At 48.4% G+C, this 18,737-nt stretch overlaps 1 protein-coding gene across 1 annotated transcript in view; it reads right to left on the bottom strand.

Moving 5' to 3' along the window:
* Positions 1–12,395, bottom strand: part of LOC142265226 (uncharacterized) — a 61,716-nt gene extending 49,321 nt beyond the window's left edge. Inside the window, exons 1-3 of the mRNA XM_075332276.1 lie at positions 12,335–12,395; positions 609–706; positions 322–412 (exon numbers count right to left, since the gene is read on the bottom strand). Coding sequence (XP_075188391.1) covers positions 322–412; positions 609–706; positions 12,335–12,395 — 250 coding nt within the window. The remainder of the gene's footprint in view (positions 1–321; positions 413–608; positions 707–12,334) is intronic.
* Positions 12,396–18,737: the final 6,342 nt, after the last annotated feature.

The following is an 18,737-nucleotide window of genomic DNA, read 5'->3' as shown; positions in this document are numbered from 1 at the left end:
TCTAAGTTGTCTGCACTTTCTACGTACGCTGTCATTTGGCTTTACAGATTAAAGATCTGGGCAGCTAAGGGTCAATGTCTTCTAATTTCAGGTGATACAGGTAGGATCCATCCTAAGATCTGGCTGATACAGATCTCACTACAACAGAAGAACGTCCAATGCCCAAAATAATGGGGACAGTTTTGGGTGGAGGAGCATGTGGTGGTCTAGCAGAAGAATGGTGGCCATTTGATATGGCCGGACTACAACCCTGATAAAGCAGCCACAGCCGGTGACGGAGAAGAATCTGTGACTTCTCTGCATTTAGTGGTCACTACTCACCTGGGCGGTTATCTGTAGGAATCTCCTCTTTACTCCGCTCATCACCCCTCACATATGTCTCTGTAGTATTAATATGGGGCAGATCTTCCCCCTGAAACAAATATTGTAAAAGTCAAAGACAGAGGAGAAGTCCCATCTATGATCAGCTCTAATCCTGCCATCTCCACCGCTCTCATTACACAAGTATAACACATATAATACTGAAGGATAAAACAAGACTGAGCACAAGACCTTCACAGCCGTCTACACATCATAGGGAGATTTCATGGCTCCTTCTCTCCATCTACCTGATGATCCTGAGGAACATCGGGGTCTTCTTGTTTACAGTCCTGTGGGAGAAGAGGACGGGGACATCTCTCTGGTGTTGTCCTCTTACTGGATAGAACTGGAGGAGACACATACAGGGACTGAATTCATTCCTTACATACAGATAATTATAGGCCGCGTGTATTTTGTTCTGTCTATTACCTGGTGATGTGAGGGGCTGGGGATCCTCCATCATGACGTCCTTGTACAGATCTTTGTGTCCTTCTAAATACTCCCACTCCTCCATGGAGAAATAGACGGTGACGTCCTGACACCTTATAGGAACCTGACACATACAAGGATACCGTCACCCCCGATCCCTTCATAGCGTTACTGTATAATGTCCCAGCATTCCCAGCAGTGTCACCTCTCCAGTCAGCAGCTCAATCATCTTGTAGGTGAGTTCTAGGATCTTCTGGTCATTGATGTCCTCATGTATCGGGGGGTGAGGTGGAGGCCCCGTGATTGGGCTCAGGGGTCTTCCCCATCCCTCAGACACAGGGGCCTGACAGCGCTCACTAGAGGTCTTCTTCACTACTGTGTAATCCTGGTTATGGAGAGACACAGTAATAAATCTCACTCCAGACATTTCCAGAGTCCTCACCTCTCCAGTTCTGTCCATCTGTTATTCCCATAGATAAGAATGATGTAATGTGACGTCATCAGAATCTCTCACCTCTCCAGTAAGCCGGAAGAGGATCTCTAGGGTGAGGTGTAATATCCTCTCCGCCATCTTGTCCCTGTCCATATCCATCCTTCACGGGGCAATCAGGAGAATTCTCTTCTATAGAAGATCTCCACTGAGAGGCTCCAATATTATAAGGCCCTGAATGGTAAAGAGATGAGCCGATATGTAAAATTAATGGAGATAAGTGATATAAATGAATAAATATTATTATTATTATTATTATAATAAGGGAAGTGAGATATCATTTGGGTAGGGAAAAAAATTCAACATGAAATGTGATATGTAAATAGTAAAACCGACAGATAAAAGTAGTACATAACCATATTTTTCGGACTATAAGACACACCGGACCATAAGACGCACCCTGGTTTTAGAGGAGGAAAATAGGAAAATAAAAGCTCAAGCAAAAAATGTGGTCATGACACACTTATGGTGCGAGGATCTGCTGCTGACACTGTTATGGGGTAATGTCCTGCTCATATACTCCCCATATACTCCCGATGCTGCTCATATACTCCCCAAGCTGCTCATATACTCCCCATGCTGCTCATATACTCCCCATGCTGCTCATATACTCCCCATGCTGCTCATATACTCCCCATGCTGCTCATATACTCCCCATGCTGCTCATATACTCCCCATGCTGCTCATATACTCCCCATGCTGCTCATATTCTCCCCATGCTGCTCATATTCTCCCCATGCTGCTCATATACTCCCCATGCTGCTCATATACTCCCCATGCTGCTCATATACCCCCCAGCCTGCTCATATACTCCCCAGCCTGCTTGTCATGGTTCGCCTCCCTGTCCACATGGCTAGGGGGCGGAGCCTTCTCTCGAGCCTCACTTCCAGACCCTGGATGCCTTAAAAGCTGGCATTTCCAGTGAATCAGTGCCGGCTATAAGCTTAGCACTGCTTTGCCTGTGATTGCTGGTCCTGTGAGTGATATCCTGATCTGTCTGTTCCTGTGCCCCCGTGCCCTTGTCTGTGTTCTGTCCCCTGGTCATCCCTCCTGTCCTCTGTCCCCTCTCCTATTTCCCCACTCGGTTGCTTCCTACGGTACTGACCTTGGCCTGACTTTGACTCCGCTTTTGCTCGTCCCTCCGGTCCTGCTTCTGCCCGTACGGTGTTTGACCCAGCCTGTGTGACTATTCCTTGCATGCTCTGCAGCTCTGCTTCTCAGCTGTGCTTTGAGGTAATGCATGAGAACGCTGTGAATTCACTTCCTGGTTCTCATTGTTCTGTGTAGTGTATTATGCTACAGAGCTCTGGCTCCCCCTGGTGGCAGCATTACACTGCTCATTTACTCCCCATGCTGCTCATATACCCCCCAGCCTGCTCATATACTCCCCATGCTGCTCATATACTCCCCAAGCTGCTCATATACTCCCCATGCTGCTCATATACTCCCCAAGCTGCTCATATACTCCCCAGCCTGCTCATATACTCCCCAGCCTGCTCATATACTCCCCATGCTGCTCATATACTCCCCATGCTGCTCATATACTCCCCAGCCTGCTCATATACTCCCCAGCCTGCTCATATACTCCCCAGCCTGCTCATATACTCCCCAGCCTGCTCATATACTCCCCAGCCTGCTCATATACACCCCAGCCTGCTCATATACACCCCAGCCTGCTCATATACTCCCCATGCTGCTCATATACTCCCCATGCTGCTCATATACTCCCCATGGTGCTCATATACTCCCCATCCTGCTCATATACTCCCCATCCTGCTCCTATACTCCCCATCCTGCTCCTATACTCCCCATCCTGCTCCTATACTCCCCATCCTGCTCCTATACTCCCCATCCTGCTCCTATACTCCCCATCCTGCTCCTATACTCCCCATCCTGCTCATATACTCCCCATGCTGCTCATATACTCCCCATGCTGCTCATATACTCCCCATGCTGCTCATATACTCCCCATGCTGCTCATATACTCCCCATGCTGCTCATATACTCCCCATCCTGCTCATATACTCCCCAAGCTGCTCATATACTCCCCAAGCTGCTCATATACTCCCCATCCTGCTCATATACTCCCCATCCTGCTCATATACTCCCCATGCTGCTCATAATAAACCCCTATCCTGCTCATATACTCCCCATGCTGTTCATATACTCCCCATGCTGCTCATATACTCCCCATGCTGCTCATAATAAACCCCTATCCTGGTGTATGGCCGCATCCTGTGGCAAAAAAAAATAAACGTTCATACTGACCTTACCTCACCTCACTCCCTGCAGCACCGCTCCTCTTACCGTCTATGTCAGTGGCTGCGCCGCTGAGTGGAGCCGTCCCCGTTCCCCTGCAGCATCGCAATCTCCTCCTGTCTGTGCCGGCGGCTGCGTGTGGACACGTGCGCACAGCGATGACGTCATCGCTATGCGCGCCGCTAGTCTCCACGCAAGTCAGCTGACCGGCACAGACAGGAGCAGATCGTGATGCTGCAGAGGAACGGTGAGTAATGTGTACTGATTTACTGCCCCCCGCACTGATGATGATGTTCGGGGGCAGTGAATACAGCAGCACATGATCACTCCAGGCTGCAGTTGCCAGGGGTGATCATGCGGGCCGGCTGTTTATCCCTCGCCCATCACCATTATTGTCCCACTGGTGCCAAGCTATTTCTAGCACCTGTGCAGGACACCCTCATGCACATTTTGCTACGCTAATGTTATAGCAAACTCAGGAAATTCATTGCTGCATTTGATAATTCGGAGGGATAGAAAGTGAGGCTTCCTTTAGCTTTTCCTTCTGTTCATTGACAGCATCTCCAAGTCCACACCCGAAGAGCAATTTCTCCTCCACGTGTAAGTGTGGAGAGGCAGCTAGTGCGCATGCGTGCGCCGATTTACCCCAGCTGCAGCCTAACTACAGTGTTTCGCCTAGTGAGTATGCTCAGCCTGACTGTGCCATTCCTGAGGCTAAGTCTCCATTTCGGGATACAGCGCATGCTCCCACACTTAGTGTGAAAAGCCTCTTTGCACAGGTACTTGCATTCCGTGCCGTGTCTAAGTCCTGTTTTGTGCCTAGACACCATGCTTAAGCTGATAGTCTTTTTTCAGAGACTCTATTTCATGCAACTGACCATGCTCAGGCACTTACTGCATCAGAGACTAGGTCCGGTAATGAACTCTTTGGCCCTGCCCCTGATGTGGGGGGGCCCATATAGACCACAGGGCATCAGGTGTCCTGACGATGTGGCCAGGCCACTCCCAAATGGCTTGCAGAGGCCCGCCCCTTTGACTTGTCATCTCATTATTGATGGTCAGACGATGACTGGTGAGGTGTTTTCCTGCTTGCTGTTTATGTACCTCGTTGGCCGATCCGCATTTCACCTCTGCTTGTTTTCTGATTAAGTCCTGGCCATCCCATTCTGTTCCTATTCCTCAATTAATGTTTTTGACCCTGCATGACTACTATTCTCTGGAACTGCAGCCTTCCACAGGTATTGATCAACTAGGGCCCTGTGTAATTCCAAATCACTGTATAGGGGTTAAAGGGTTTCAGGGTTCTGGGTGTCCAGCTTGGTGAGTGGCTTGCCTCTAGCCTATCCTTTACAGCCCATCTGAGTGTGTCGATCCAAGCAGGCGTTACACCGTGCCCTCTGCAGAAGGCCACGTAGGCCGGGATAGTGTTTTAAAAATTGCTGGACAACCAGGTTCAACACGTGAGCCACACAAGGCACGTGTGTCACATTGCCCTGAAGAAGGGTCGCAGACTGGTTTGCATCATTGTCGCACCCGACCTTCCCTGACTGCTGGTTGAGTGTAGACAACCATTGATGAAACTCGGTCTCACTCTCCAGAGCTAACCGTCCACAATTCCTCAGCAGTGTCTCACATTTCCCCTACATTTCAAAGTAAACATTTGACTGCCTGATGGCCTTGAGCTCTGCTGCCAGCATAGTAAGGAGGTGTGTGGGATTCCTTGGGCGCAGTTACAAGGAAGGGTGGCCTGACCACACAGGGTTTGGGCCGAGGTGGAGGACCCACACGAGGTTAAGGAGGCAGAAGCAGTGGAGGAACTTGTACATACAGAGGAAGGATTGACACACAAGTCGTGGGGACGGCAAGACTTGTACAGCAAACCCTTCTCCATCTCTCACCATAGTTACCCAGTGCCCAGTCAGCAACATGTAACTCTCCTGTCCATGCTTACTGGTCCAAGTATCTGTGGTGAAATGCACCCTGTCACACACAGCATTTCTCAAGGAATCGGTGAGGTTGTGTGCGACCTGCTGTGGTAGCGCGGGCACGCCTTTCTTGGAGAAGGAGTGACGACTGGCCATCAACTTTTGGGGCACTGCAATGGGCATAAGGTCTCGAAAATCCTCGGTCTCAAAAGGGTGTAAAGGCAGCCTTTCTGTTGCCAACAAGTTGCAGATGATGAAACTCAACCTATTAGGCATGTCATGCCCTTCGAAAATCATGTAAAACACAGCGAGGGGACTCCAACCACAGTCTCCCTCGTTGCCACTAATTGGGCCACACACACCCCACTTGACTGGCATCAGTTGACCCCCCTTTTGAAAAAGAAAAAGATGCTTTCAATGAAGCACTCTCAAAAATACGCGTGCCTTTCCCGTCCCCTGGATGACCCAGGGGAAGAAAAGTCCTCTAAGAGCCATGACTTGTTCATCTTAGTTCTTTTACAAACACAGCGAGGGGACTCCAACCACAGTCTCCCTCGTTGCCACTAATTGGGCCACACACACCCCACTTGACTGGCATCACTTGACCCCCCTTTTGAAAAAGAAAAAGATGCTTTGCATGAAGCACTCTCAAAAATACGCGTGCCTTTCCCGTCCCCTGGATGACCCAGGGGAAGAAAAGTCCTCTGAGAGCCATGACTTGTTCATCTTGGTTCTTTTAGAAACACAGCGAGGGGACTCCAACCACAGTTTCCCTCGTTGCCACTAATTGGGCCACACACACCCCACTTGACTGGCATCAGTTGACCCCCCTTTTGAAAAAGAAAAAAATGCTTTGCATTAAGCACTCTCAAAAATACGCGTGCCTTTCCCGTCCCCTGGATGACCCAGGGGAAGAAAAGTCCTCTGAGAGCCATGTCCACATTGTCAGTGGACAGACACGTGTGCTTATCTGCCAGCAGACCCCCAGCAGCACTGAAGACAGGTTCCGAGTGAACACTGGCTGCAGGACACGACAAGATCCCCAAGGCGTACGTGGCAAGCTCAGGCAATTTATCCAGATTGGAAGCCTAAAATGACCAGGGCTCAAGTTGCACAGTAATGGCATCGATGTTTGCTTGCATATACTCATATATCTGTGTCTCCTCCTCTTTTTCCTTGTCCAGCTCTTTTGTTTTCGCATGAGTATATGTCCTTGTCACTTTCCCATGTGTTTGTGTTGTGTTGTGAGTTGTTTGTCACCTTTTGGACACCTTTGAGGGTGTTTTCTAGGTGTTTTCATGTGTTTGTGAATGCCTGCCATAGTTTCCTATGCGGTTCGAATTCGGGTCGTCGAACGTTCGACGAACCGAACTCGAACGGGACCTCCGTTCGGCGAACCGACCTCGAGCCGAACCGCGACCGGTTCGCTCATCTCTAATGACGACTTCTGTAGCTCACATGACTTAGGTCCTGTAACAAGCAGCCAAGTACTGCAGGATACAGGAGATGAGTATTTTTCCCAATCTGACCGGTGCTGCTCTGATCGGGAGAAATAAATAAGCAGACTGCTGATCCTTATAGCCCCCTAGGGCAACTAGTAAAATAAAAAAAAAAAAGTTAAAAAAAAGTTTTCAAAAATTAAAAAAAAACGAAACCTATAAGTTGAAATCACGCTCCTTTCACCCCATTGACAATTAAACGGTTAAAAAAATTAAAAATATACACACATTTGGTATTGCCGCGTTCAGAAATGCCTGATCTAACAAAATATAAAATCAATTAACCTAATTAATAAACAACATAGTGCCAAAAGAATGCCAAATGCTAAAATTACATATTTTGGTCGCCGTAAATTTTGCAAAATGCGATAACAGGCGATCAAACTGTAGTATCTGCGCAAAAAACAGTACCATTAAAAACTTCTGCTTGAGACACAAAAAATAAGCCGTCACTGGGCGATAGATCATGAGAATGCTATGGGTTGTAGAAAATGGCGCAAAATGTGCGCCAGTTTTTTTAGAGAAACTTCTGATTTTTTTAACCCCTTAGATAAAAGTAAATCTATCCATGTTTGATGTCTACGACCTTGTACCGACATCAGGCATCACAGCGACACATCAGATTTTCTATGTAGTGAACACACAGAGAATAAAATATCTCAAAAACAATCGTGCAATCACACTTTTTTTGTAATTTTTCTGCATTTGGAATTTTTTTGCTGTGTCCCAGTAAATTATATGGTAAAACTCATGGTTTCAGGAGTAAAACTTGTTCCGCAAAAAAAATCAAGCCCCACATGGCAAAATTGACTGAAAAATAAAAAAAGTTACGTCTCTCAGGGGGAGCGAAAAAAACAATAAAAACCCCCGAAAAATCGGCCGGGGGTGAAGGGGTTAAACATGGGGATCATCTGACTCCTACTCTGCAGTGATGTTCTACAATGTCATTACATAGCAGAGCATCTATACGCAAACATGTTGCACAGGAGAGGAAATCCGTCCATCTCTACATAAGGCACAGACGGTTTATTACTGCCTCTGCCTTCTCTGTCACTGTATACACAGCTCTGCGGTGCAATACAGCTGGAACGGTGAGGGACCCGACAGCGACACAGATCTCTGTGTGAGAGCCCATCCACCATCGGTACTTGCCATCTGTAATTGTTTGGGGTCTGGTAAGTTCGATTTTTGTTTTTGGGTGGTCGGTCTGCTTTCTTTTGGGGATGTCTGCTTTCTTTGATGAAGAGTCCTGCTGTATTCTTTAACTTTTTTAGAGGCTTGGACACTTCCCTATGGAAACGCTACTAAAGCGGGCTGTACACGCTACAATATATCTAACGATGTGTCGGCGGGGTCACGTCGTAAGTGACGCACATCCGGCATCGTTAGTGTTGTAGTTGCGTGTGACACCTACGTGCGACTGCTGTGACGCCCTGGGCAAGCCAGGGCTCACAGGTCATGACACCATCACACCCTACACCCCAGATAGGTACACCAAAGCTACACAGAAATCCTTGTTGCCTTCCTCCAGGGGCTGATGTCCACACCAGGGGGTGGGCCAGGCGGTTGGCTCCACCCACCGAGGAGTTCACAGTCCTGGAGGCGGGAAAACCAGCAGATCAGTTTAGGGAGAGTAAGAGTGAAGAGTGAAGTGGTAGAGGAGCAAGAGAGAGGAGTAAAGGTGGAAGAGAAAGGGACAGTTGAGAAAGCCTGAAGTTGGTCCGGGTGTGTGCCCCGGACTGAGAACAGCAAGGTCAGCAGACGGCGGTGACCGTCTGCAGGAGAGGCTACTTGGAGGTTGCCGAAAGGACCGCGGTCGGGTGGTGGCCCGGCGGAACCGGAGCGGTATACGAAGAGAAGCCAGCACCAGTGGCAGGGGCCTTTCGGATCCCAGCAAGGCTAGGAGTCGCCGAGAATTTGCCAAATCCGTCAGTGAAGGGGACCTCCGGGTCTCCCAACAACCAAGTCCCGATTGAAGGCAACAGTCCAACCGTTAGAGAGAGACACCGCCACCGCCAGGGCACCAGTTTCTCAGGGCCAGCGCCTGCGGGCAAAGAGGGGCTCCTCCGGCACATATCCAAGCCGGGGAGCGGGTTACCGGTGGGAACCCATCGCTACCAACATAGACTTAGGTGCAGGAAAAGGGACAGTCACCGTCAACTACTGGGGAAAAGCAACAGCAGCCGTCCGTGGGAACCGTCTTTCCAGCCGTGTGTTTTACCGAGAACTGTGTCACTGTCTCAGGCTGAGTGAGTACCACAGTGCCATGAGGCACAGCGCTGCCCCCGCGTCCCTGCACCCCACCAAGCCCTGCACCGGTCCCGTCATCCCTCATCCCCCAACTCATCACTGGGCCCCGGGACGACCACCCCCTACCCACGGATGGGAGAACCAACAACTTTGCTGCCCCCTGTCATCGCTCCCCGGGATCCCCATACAGAGCAGCGGTGGTGTCTATTCAATCACCACAACCGTGGGTGGCGTCACGGACATTAATCCAATCCCCCACCAACCAACAAATCCCCCTTTCACTCACGGGCGAGGAGTGCCGGTCGAGAACCCCCGAGATCCGGCCCACCGCTCGAGCGACCACAGAGCAGCAACCGCCGGACCCGAGCAGTGGGGTGAGCGCAGTGTTGACACCCTGCTCCCCGCCCGCGACACTGCGATTGTACGCAAAAACGTTGATTGCATACACGTCGTTCATTTTCTAAAATTTGAACGTCCGGTTGTTCAATATTCCCGAGGCAGCACACATGGCTCTGTGTGACACCCTAGGAGCGATGAAGACAGCTTACCTGCGGCCGTCGGCAATGCTGAAGGAAGGAGGTGGGCGGGATGTTTACATCCTGCTCATCTCCGCCCCTCCGCTTCTATTTGACGGCCGCTGTGTGACGTCGCTGTGACGCTGAACGTCCCTCCCCCTTCAGGAAGTGGATGTTCGCCGCCTACAGAGAGGTCGTATGGAAGGTAAGTACGTGTGACGGGGGTTACAGCATTGTGCGACACGGGCAACAAATTGCCCGTACCGCACAAACGACGAGGGCGGGTGCGATCGCAAATGCGATCGCACGTTTAATTGAAACGTGTAAAGCAGGCTTAAGGCTTATTTTTAGAGTAGGGTTTATATTTCAATTACAGTATAGTCAAAAAAAGCCCCAAAAATCCTACTAGGGCTTATTTTCCGGGTAGGTCTTATTTTCAAGGTAGAAAGAGCTCTCTGTGCCTCCTCCCCGCACACAGATGTCATGTGGTCACTGCTAAGAAGGACATTAAAAATACTTAAATACGGAACTGACCCCCCCTCATTGGAATATGTGAAAAATAGGAAAATACCACTGTGAATCCAAATCTCTGTTTTTAGCCCAGACCAGGTAAAAATCAGCCATATATACAAAATAATAAGTATTACAAAATAGCTAAGAAATATTTACATGTGGTCATAGACATATAATATGACAGTGTCCGGCTTTCAGTCATAGGGATGGCCCCGATGAGGTTTTAGTCATTGCTGAGTATACAGTGATCAGTGGTTGTATACGTGCTCTTAGCACTGACTGACAGCAGGCTCTAATGCTGAGCGGCTGTCAGTCACTGTGGGGGGCAGGGTATATATGTGGTAATAACAGACATTTCCCTCATTTTCCCACCAGTATCGCTCGACATCAGCAATAACAACTCGATGCTGAAGTTGGTTTCTTATTGGTCAGTTTCTTATTCGGGGCTGAAGATTGTTTCTTATTTGGATTTTTTTCTGTTTTTTCTCTTTACAGGTTTAACAACAAACGTAAAAAAATCACAATAATAAAGTACAATACAGCGAGGAGCCCGGATGTGAATATACTTATCAGCAGCTACAAAAACTATAAAACTGGCACAAAAATGGGCATCAAAGTGGGCACCGAAGGGTGTTTATGAAAGGGTTAAATGACCTTGGGTCACTGATCTCACACCACCATTATATAGTGATGTCTCGCATCAGATTCAGGTCACTCCAGCCCGGCCCAAATGGGTTCTGGGCATCAGAACTGGCAGCAAAGTGAGCAAATCGCCAATTTTACAGATGTGAATGAGTAACTGGTGTTCTGTAAAGTTCTCTTCCGGCTGATGTAAATGGGTTTCTGGCATTAATTTGTAATCACAAAGGGAAAGCCGCCATTGTTCTCTGATTTCAGTCTATTCTCACATTATTATGGTTTTACCTATATAGATCAGTGGCCCAAGGACATTTAACCCTTTCTATAACGCTCTTCGGAGCCACTTTGATGCCCATTTTTGTGCCAGTTTTATCATTTTTGGTGCTTTTCAGTGTATTTACATCCGGGCTCCGCACTGCAGGGGATTATATTGTTGTCATGTTTTATTTTTGTTGCTAAAAAATGTTAAAAAAAAAATAAAAAAAATTGCTGAATAAGAAACCGACTTCAGCATGATCATGAAAGCAAAGAAACAATAAAGACGACGACAGAAAATGAAGCCGAGGAAATCACAGGAAAAGATGCAACATTTAGTTGAACGTCCGAACAAGGAATAAGATTTTCACAGATCTTTAACCCCTTTGACAGCCTAAGGCTATGTGCCCACGCTGCGGAAAATGCGCGGATTTTGCCGCGGATTTCTCGTGGTAAAGCCGCGGATTTCCCGAAAATCTGCAGCAGCGGCACTTCCCAGCCATTTCTATGGCTTTTTGGAAATGCTGTGCCCATGCTGCGGATTTTTCCGCGGCGGATTTGGTGCGGATTTTGATCCGGAAAAATCTGCAACATGTCAATTATTGTTGCGGATTTTGATCCGGATTTTGGCTTTAGAATTGGGAAAAAAAAAAAAAAATCCGCACCAAAATCCGCGGCAATTTTGCGGTAAATCCACGGCAAATCCGCACCTTTGAAAAGGTGCGGATTTTGCGGGAAAGCCGCGGATTTTGATGCAGAAAAATCCGCAGCAACATTCTCCCCTGGACACATAGCCTTCCGGATTAAAACGGCGGCAGAGAAAGGTACTTATTCTGATCCGCAGTTTTAAAACGGCAGCAAGAAATAACGTGTACACCGCCCCCCAGCATCGGAAAATCTCCATGGTTTCAGCTACCGGGGATAACGCAAACCCTGAAGATCACGATTGAGGCCGAAAAAAATGATTTATCTTCCACCTGGCATAGTCAATCATGTCAGTAGGGAGATAAGTCACCTCCCTCGGTTCTCCAGAGTGGCCAAAGTGCCCCTCCAGTCCCACCCGCTCATTTAAAATGGCCAACGTGCACGCTGCGCTCATCCTCCTCTGAGTTCTGTTGCATCTGACATGTTAGATGCGACATCAAAGTTCTCCCCAGGTTCTGCCAGGTCACCCCCTGTCAGTCCCCGGTTTCCACTTACCTTCTGCAGTGACGATCTCCCACGATCCCTCCTCTTCCTTCTCAGAAGATCCTGGCCACATGTGCAGAGCGTCTCTCAGCCGACTCCCTGCTAGTAGTGACACTGAGCTTACTGCAGCTCACACTGCTGTGCTGTGGACCCGAGGAGTGTGAGTGCAGCATCTCTACAACCACACTCCTCACATGGAGGGTTTGCACTTCCAGAAAAAGGGGGATACGTTCTCTGAGTGTGCCCCCATATTGTGGAAGGTCCAGAGTCGTCGTGGGACCTCCAAAATGGATTACGGTGGACCAGATTTTTTTCTCTTTTCAAAAAATTGATGGAGGGAATGTGAGAGAATCTTTTTTTTTTTACTACTGACTAGGTTTGTGCTGTCGGGTATCTAAAAGACGCCATTGACATCATTAACCCTAACCCCAACAACCCCATTTATTACCCCATTTGCCACCACACCAGGGCAACGGGAAGAGACGTGCGAAGTGTCAGGATTAGCGCATCTAACGGATGCGCCACTTCTGGGCGGCTGCGGCCTGCTATTTTTAGGCTGGAAAGGGCCAAATAACCATGCGTTTTTCCACCCTGAGAATACCAGACCACAGCTGTCCACTTTACCTTGGTTGGTAATCCAATTTGGGGGGACCCCACTTTTTTTTTTAATTATTTATAAGTAATTAAAAAAAACAGCATGGAGACACCTCCATTTTGGATTACCAGCCAAGATGAAGCTGCCAGCGCTTGTCTGCAGGCTACAGCTGTCTGCTTTACCCTAGCTGTTTGTTTTGTTTTTTTTTTTTTGGGGGGGCTAAATACAAGGATAAACACCATTTAGTGCCACATGAAAGTTACTAAAGAGTGCCAGCTTAGAACATGAAGGGGGATGGGACATTATATATGTGTTTGACATCTATTTATCTAGCCATCCATCCATCCATCCCAGCTTATTAGGCTATGTGCCCACGATCAGGACTTGCAGCAGTTTGGCCGCAGAGTGTTTTGACTGCGATGATGTGCAGTACAAGCGCAGTAGCGGGATGTTTAGAAATCTCCTGAGCACTGTGCTTCTTTTCTCTGCAGCATAAACTGACCAGCGGTGCGGCTTCCTGAGACACAGGATGTCAATTTATGCTGTGGAGATGAGAGTGTTCTTCGCAGGGAGAATAAAGTCCGCAGTGGCCTGAACCCGGATTGTGGGCACGAACAGCTGCATTCTCGTGTGCACAACACTGGCATCTGCGCAGAATGGCTGACACTGCGTCCTAGATGCAGTGTATGGGCGGCAAGGTGGCTCAGTGGTTAGCACTGCAGTCTTGCAACGCTGGGGTCCTGGGTTCGAATCCCACCATTGACAACATCTGTAAGGAGTTTGTATGTTCTCCCCATGTTTGCGTGGGTTTCCTCCGGGTACTCCGGTTTCCTTCCACACTTCAAAGTCATACAGATAGGGAATTTAGATTGTGAGCCCCAATGGGGACAGTGTTCCTGATGTATGTAAAGTGCTGCGGAATATGTTAGCGCTAAATAAAAATAAAGATTTATTTTATTTATTTCAACGAATCGTGGGGACACAGCCTAAAAGTGAGAAATTTGGCACTATAGCAACATTTTTGTGATCTACCTGCTCACTATACCCCTGAATAAAATTCTTGAGTGGTCTAGTGTCCAAAATGGGGTCACTTGTAGGGGTTTCTGCTGTATAGGTACCTTAGGGGGCCCTGCAAATGCAACATGGTGCCCGCAATTTATTTCAACTTTTCCAAAATTCACATAGTGCTGCTTCTCTTCCGAGCCCTCCTGTTTGTCCAAACAGAGATTTTCTGGCCACATGTGGGGTATCACTGAGCTCTTAAATATTTGTATAACAAACTGTGGGGGTCCACTTTTTGGTGTGTCCTCTTGAAAAAGTGAGAAATTTGGGTGCTGAAGCAACATTTTTGTTAAAAAAAAAATAAAATTTTCAATATGATGAGCTAAGGTTATCAAATTCTGTGAAGTACCTGTGGGTTCAAAATGCTCAATATACCCCTGGATAAAATCCTTGAGGGGTTTAGTTTTTAGAATGGGGTCACATATGGGGAGCTCTAATGTATAGGTATCTCAAGGGCTCTTCAAACGCGACATGGAGTTTTCTAATGATTCAGCAAATTTTACAGTCAAATGGCGCTCCTTCCCTTCCGAGCCCTGCCATGTTTCCATCACATATGAGGTATCTGCATACTCAGGAAATATTGCACAATAAATTTTATGCTGCATTTTTCCTGTTACCCTTGTGAATACAGTGGAACCTCGCTGAACAAGTAACCCAGTTAGCGAGTACTTTGCTTAATGAGCAAAGCTTGCTGTACATTTGTAACTCAGTTTATAAGCAAGCTTTGCCTTACAAGCAAAATACTCACAGCGCACACCTCCGGTTCCGTACATCCAACCCGCTCTTGCCGTCCGCACAAACACAAACAAACACACAAAAACACGCATGCACACACACATATTATGCTCACCTTACCTTCCGTTGCATCACCAGCCTCATGGTTCTTGTAGTTCGCCGCTACAGGATGTGTATCGGGTAACCATCGCGACGAGGGATGAACTTCCGCTGTCAGCCGCTACTCAAAGGCAACGCGCTGACCAGACAGAGGCAAGCGGCTCCTGCCTTTGACATCAGCGCTCTGGCAGCGGAAGTTCCTCCCTCGTCGCGATGGTTACCCGATACACAGCCTGTACCTGCGAATTGCAAGATCCAGGAGGCCAGCGATGGAATGGAAGGTAAGGTGAGCATAATATGTGTGTGTGTGTGTGTTTGTAAGTGTGTGGAATGGCACACTAGGTGACCAGGATGGGACATTTAACAAGTTGTGGGATGAATTGTCTGCATTGCAATGATTTCCTATAGGAAATCTTGCTTTGCTGAATGAGTAACTTGGTTAACAAGCACACTCTCAGCACGGAATGTTCTCGTTAACCAAGGTTACACTGTAAAAGCTATCTGGATGAAGTAACAATTTTGTGGTTAAAATGTATTTTTTTTTATTTTCACGACTCAACGTTATAAAATTCTGTGAAGCCTCCGGGGATTAAAAGTGCTCACAAATCATCTAGAGAAGTTCCTCGAGGGGTCAAGTATCCAGAATGGGGTCACTTGTGGGGGGTTTCTGCTGTTTAGTTATCTTAGGGGCCCTACAAATGCTACATGGGACCCGCAATCAATTTCAGGAAAATTTGCTTAACACAATTCTAATATTGCTCCTTTCATTCCGAGCCCTTCCATTTGTCCAAACAGAGGTTTCTGACCACATGTGGGGTATCACCGCGCTCAAGAGAAAGTGGGGAACAAACCGTGGGGTCCACTTTTTGGCGTTACCTCTCGAAACTTGTCAAAGTGACACTAGTCAGAATTTCAAAAAATGGCTGAGTCATGAAGTACAAAACTGGCTCCATTCTTAAGGGGTTAAACTGAATGTAAATGAGCCGGTCAGGAATAGCAGGAAACTGGTCCTGAACTGGTTAAAGGTGAAAATAGCTGAGAAATGAAGGGGTTAATGATAATGATGACCCCAAAATAACAGAGACCCTGCACCAGGGCCGGCGTCAGCACGCGGCATACCCGGGCAAATGCCGGGGCCCTGGAGAGCCGGGGGGCCCACTCGGCCTCGTCAGTTCTGGTGCCCCTTGGCCGGGGGCCCCCTCGCCTTAGTTCTGCTGCCCCCGGGCCGAGTTCCGGGGACCGCAGTCCTCGGCAGGAATCTGCAGCGCCGTCCCTTTAAGGCGCGCAGACTTCCTGGTTTGAACTTCATCTGTGGGCGGAGCTACCGACCGGCCTGTTCAGTCCCACAGATGAAAGAGTTGCAGTGCCAGCCAGCGACCCCCAGCACAGCTCTTCTCTCCGGCGCTGTGTGGGCCCCCTCTCCACCGTGACCTGAGCGGTATGTGCCCTCCCCGTTCCCCGATTTATGGGCCCTGGTGAGCACAGCTGTGTGTATGTATGTAGCAGAGCTATGTGTGTATGTATGTAGCAGAGCTATGTGTGTATGTATGTAGCAGAGCTATGTGTGTATGTATGTAGCAGAGCCATGTGTGTATGTATGGAGCAGAGCCATGTGTGTATGTATGGAGCAGAGCCATGTGTGTATGTATGCAGCAGAGCCATGTGTGTATGTATGCAGCAGAGCCATGTGTGTATGTATGCAGCAGAGCCATGTGTGTATGTATGCAGCAGAGCCATGTGTGTATGTATGCAGCAGAGCCATGTGTGTATGTATGCAGCAGAGCCATGTGTGTATGTATGCAGCAGAGCCATGTGTGTATGTATGCAGCAGAGCCATGTGTGTATGTATGCAGAAGAGCTGTGTATGTATGCAGCAGAGCTGTGTATGTATGCAGCAGAGCTGTGTATGTATGCAGCAGAGCTATGTGTGTATGTATGCAGCAGAGCTATGTGTATGTATGCAGCAGAGCTATGTGTATGTATGTAGCAGAGCTGTGTATGTATGTAGCAGAGCTATGTGTGTATGTATGTAGCAGAGCTATGTGTGTATGTATATAGCAGAGCTATGTGTGTATGTATATAGCAGAGCTATGTGTGTATGTATGCAGCAGAGCTATGTGTGTATGTATGCAGCAGAGCTATGTGTGTATGTATGCAGCAGAGCTGTGTGTGTCTGTATGCATGTATGATGTGTATCTATGTATGTCAGTGTATATGACTGTATTGATGTCAGTTCTATACGTATTTTTGTGAGTTTGTCTTTAAATATGTATATGTATGTGTACGTATGTGTGTGTCTGCGTGTGGATGGGGCCCACTGGGACTCTTCCGCCCGGGGCCCACAATAACCTGGAGCCGGCCCTGCCCTGCACCTACCTCCACCTGCAGAGCCGCACACTAGATATATAATACCCTGCACCTACCTCCACCTGCAGAGCCGCACACTAGATATATAATACCCTGCACCTACCTCCACCTGCAGAGCCGCACACTAGATATATAATACCCTGCACCTACCTCCACCTGCAGAGCCGCACACTAGATATATAATACCCTGCACCTACCTCCACCTGCAGAGCCGCACACTAGATATATAATACCCTGCACCTACCTCCACCTGCAGAGCCGCACACTAGATATATAATACCCTGCACCTGCCTCCACCTGCAGAGCCGCACACTAGATATATAATACCCTGCACCTGCCTCCACCTGCAGAGCCGCACACTAGATATATAATACCCTGCACCTACCTCCACCTGCAGAGCCGCACACTAGATATATAATACCCTGCACCTACCTCCACCTGCAGAGCCGCACACTAGATATATAATACCCTGCACCTACCTCCACCTGCAGAGCCGCACACTAGATATATAATACCCTGCACCTACCTCCACCTGCAGAGCCGCACACTAGATATATAATACCCTGCACCTGCCTCCACCTGCAGAGCCGCACATTAGATATATAATACCCTGCACCTGCCTCCACCTGCAGAGCCGCATACTAGATATATAATACCCTGCACCTACCTCCACCTGCAGAGCCGCACACTAGATATATAATACCCTGCACCTACCTCCACCTGCAGAGCCGCACACTAGATATATAATACCTTGCACCTACCTCCACCTGCAGAGCCGCACACTAGATATATAATACCCTGCACCTACCTCCACCTGCAGAGCCGCACACTAGATATATAATACCCTGCACCTACCTCCACCTGCAGAGCCGCACACTAGATATATAATACCCTGCACCTACCTCCACCTGCAGAGCCGCACACAGATATATAATACCCTGCACCTACCTCCACCTGCAGAGCCGCACACTAGATATATAATACCCTGCACCTACCTCCACCTGCAGAGCCGCACACTAGATATATAATACCCTGCACCTACCTCCACCTGCAGAGCCGCACACCAGATATATAATACCCTGCACCTACCTCCACCTGCAGAGCCGCACACTAGATATATAATACCCTGCACCTACCTCCACCTGCAAAGCCGCACACTAGATATATAATACCCCGCACCTACCTCCACCTGCAGAGCCGCACACTAGATATATAATACCCCGCACCTACCTCCACCTGCAGAGCCGCACACTAGATATATAATACCCCGCACCTACCTCCACCTGCAGAGCCGCACACTAGATATATAATACCCCGCACCTACCTCCACCTGCAGAGCCGCACACTAGATATATAATACCCCGCACCTACCTCCACCTGCAGAGCCGCACACTAGATATATAATACCCCGCACCTACCTCCACCTGCAGAGCCGCACACTAGATATATAATACCCCGCACCTACCTCCACCTGCAGAGCCGCACACTAGATATATAATACCCTGCACCTACCTCCACCTGCAGAGCCGCACACTAGATATATAATACCCTGCACCT

Source organism: Anomaloglossus baeobatrachus, unplaced genomic scaffold (assembly GCF_048569485.1).
Source record: "Anomaloglossus baeobatrachus isolate aAnoBae1 unplaced genomic scaffold, aAnoBae1.hap1 Scaffold_2733, whole genome shotgun sequence".
In the NCBI taxonomy this organism is placed as follows: Eukaryota; Metazoa; Chordata; class Amphibia; order Anura; family Aromobatidae; genus Anomaloglossus; species Anomaloglossus baeobatrachus.
Note: the sequence above shows the minus strand (reverse complement) of the source record. Positions and strands in the feature narration are given on the sequence as shown.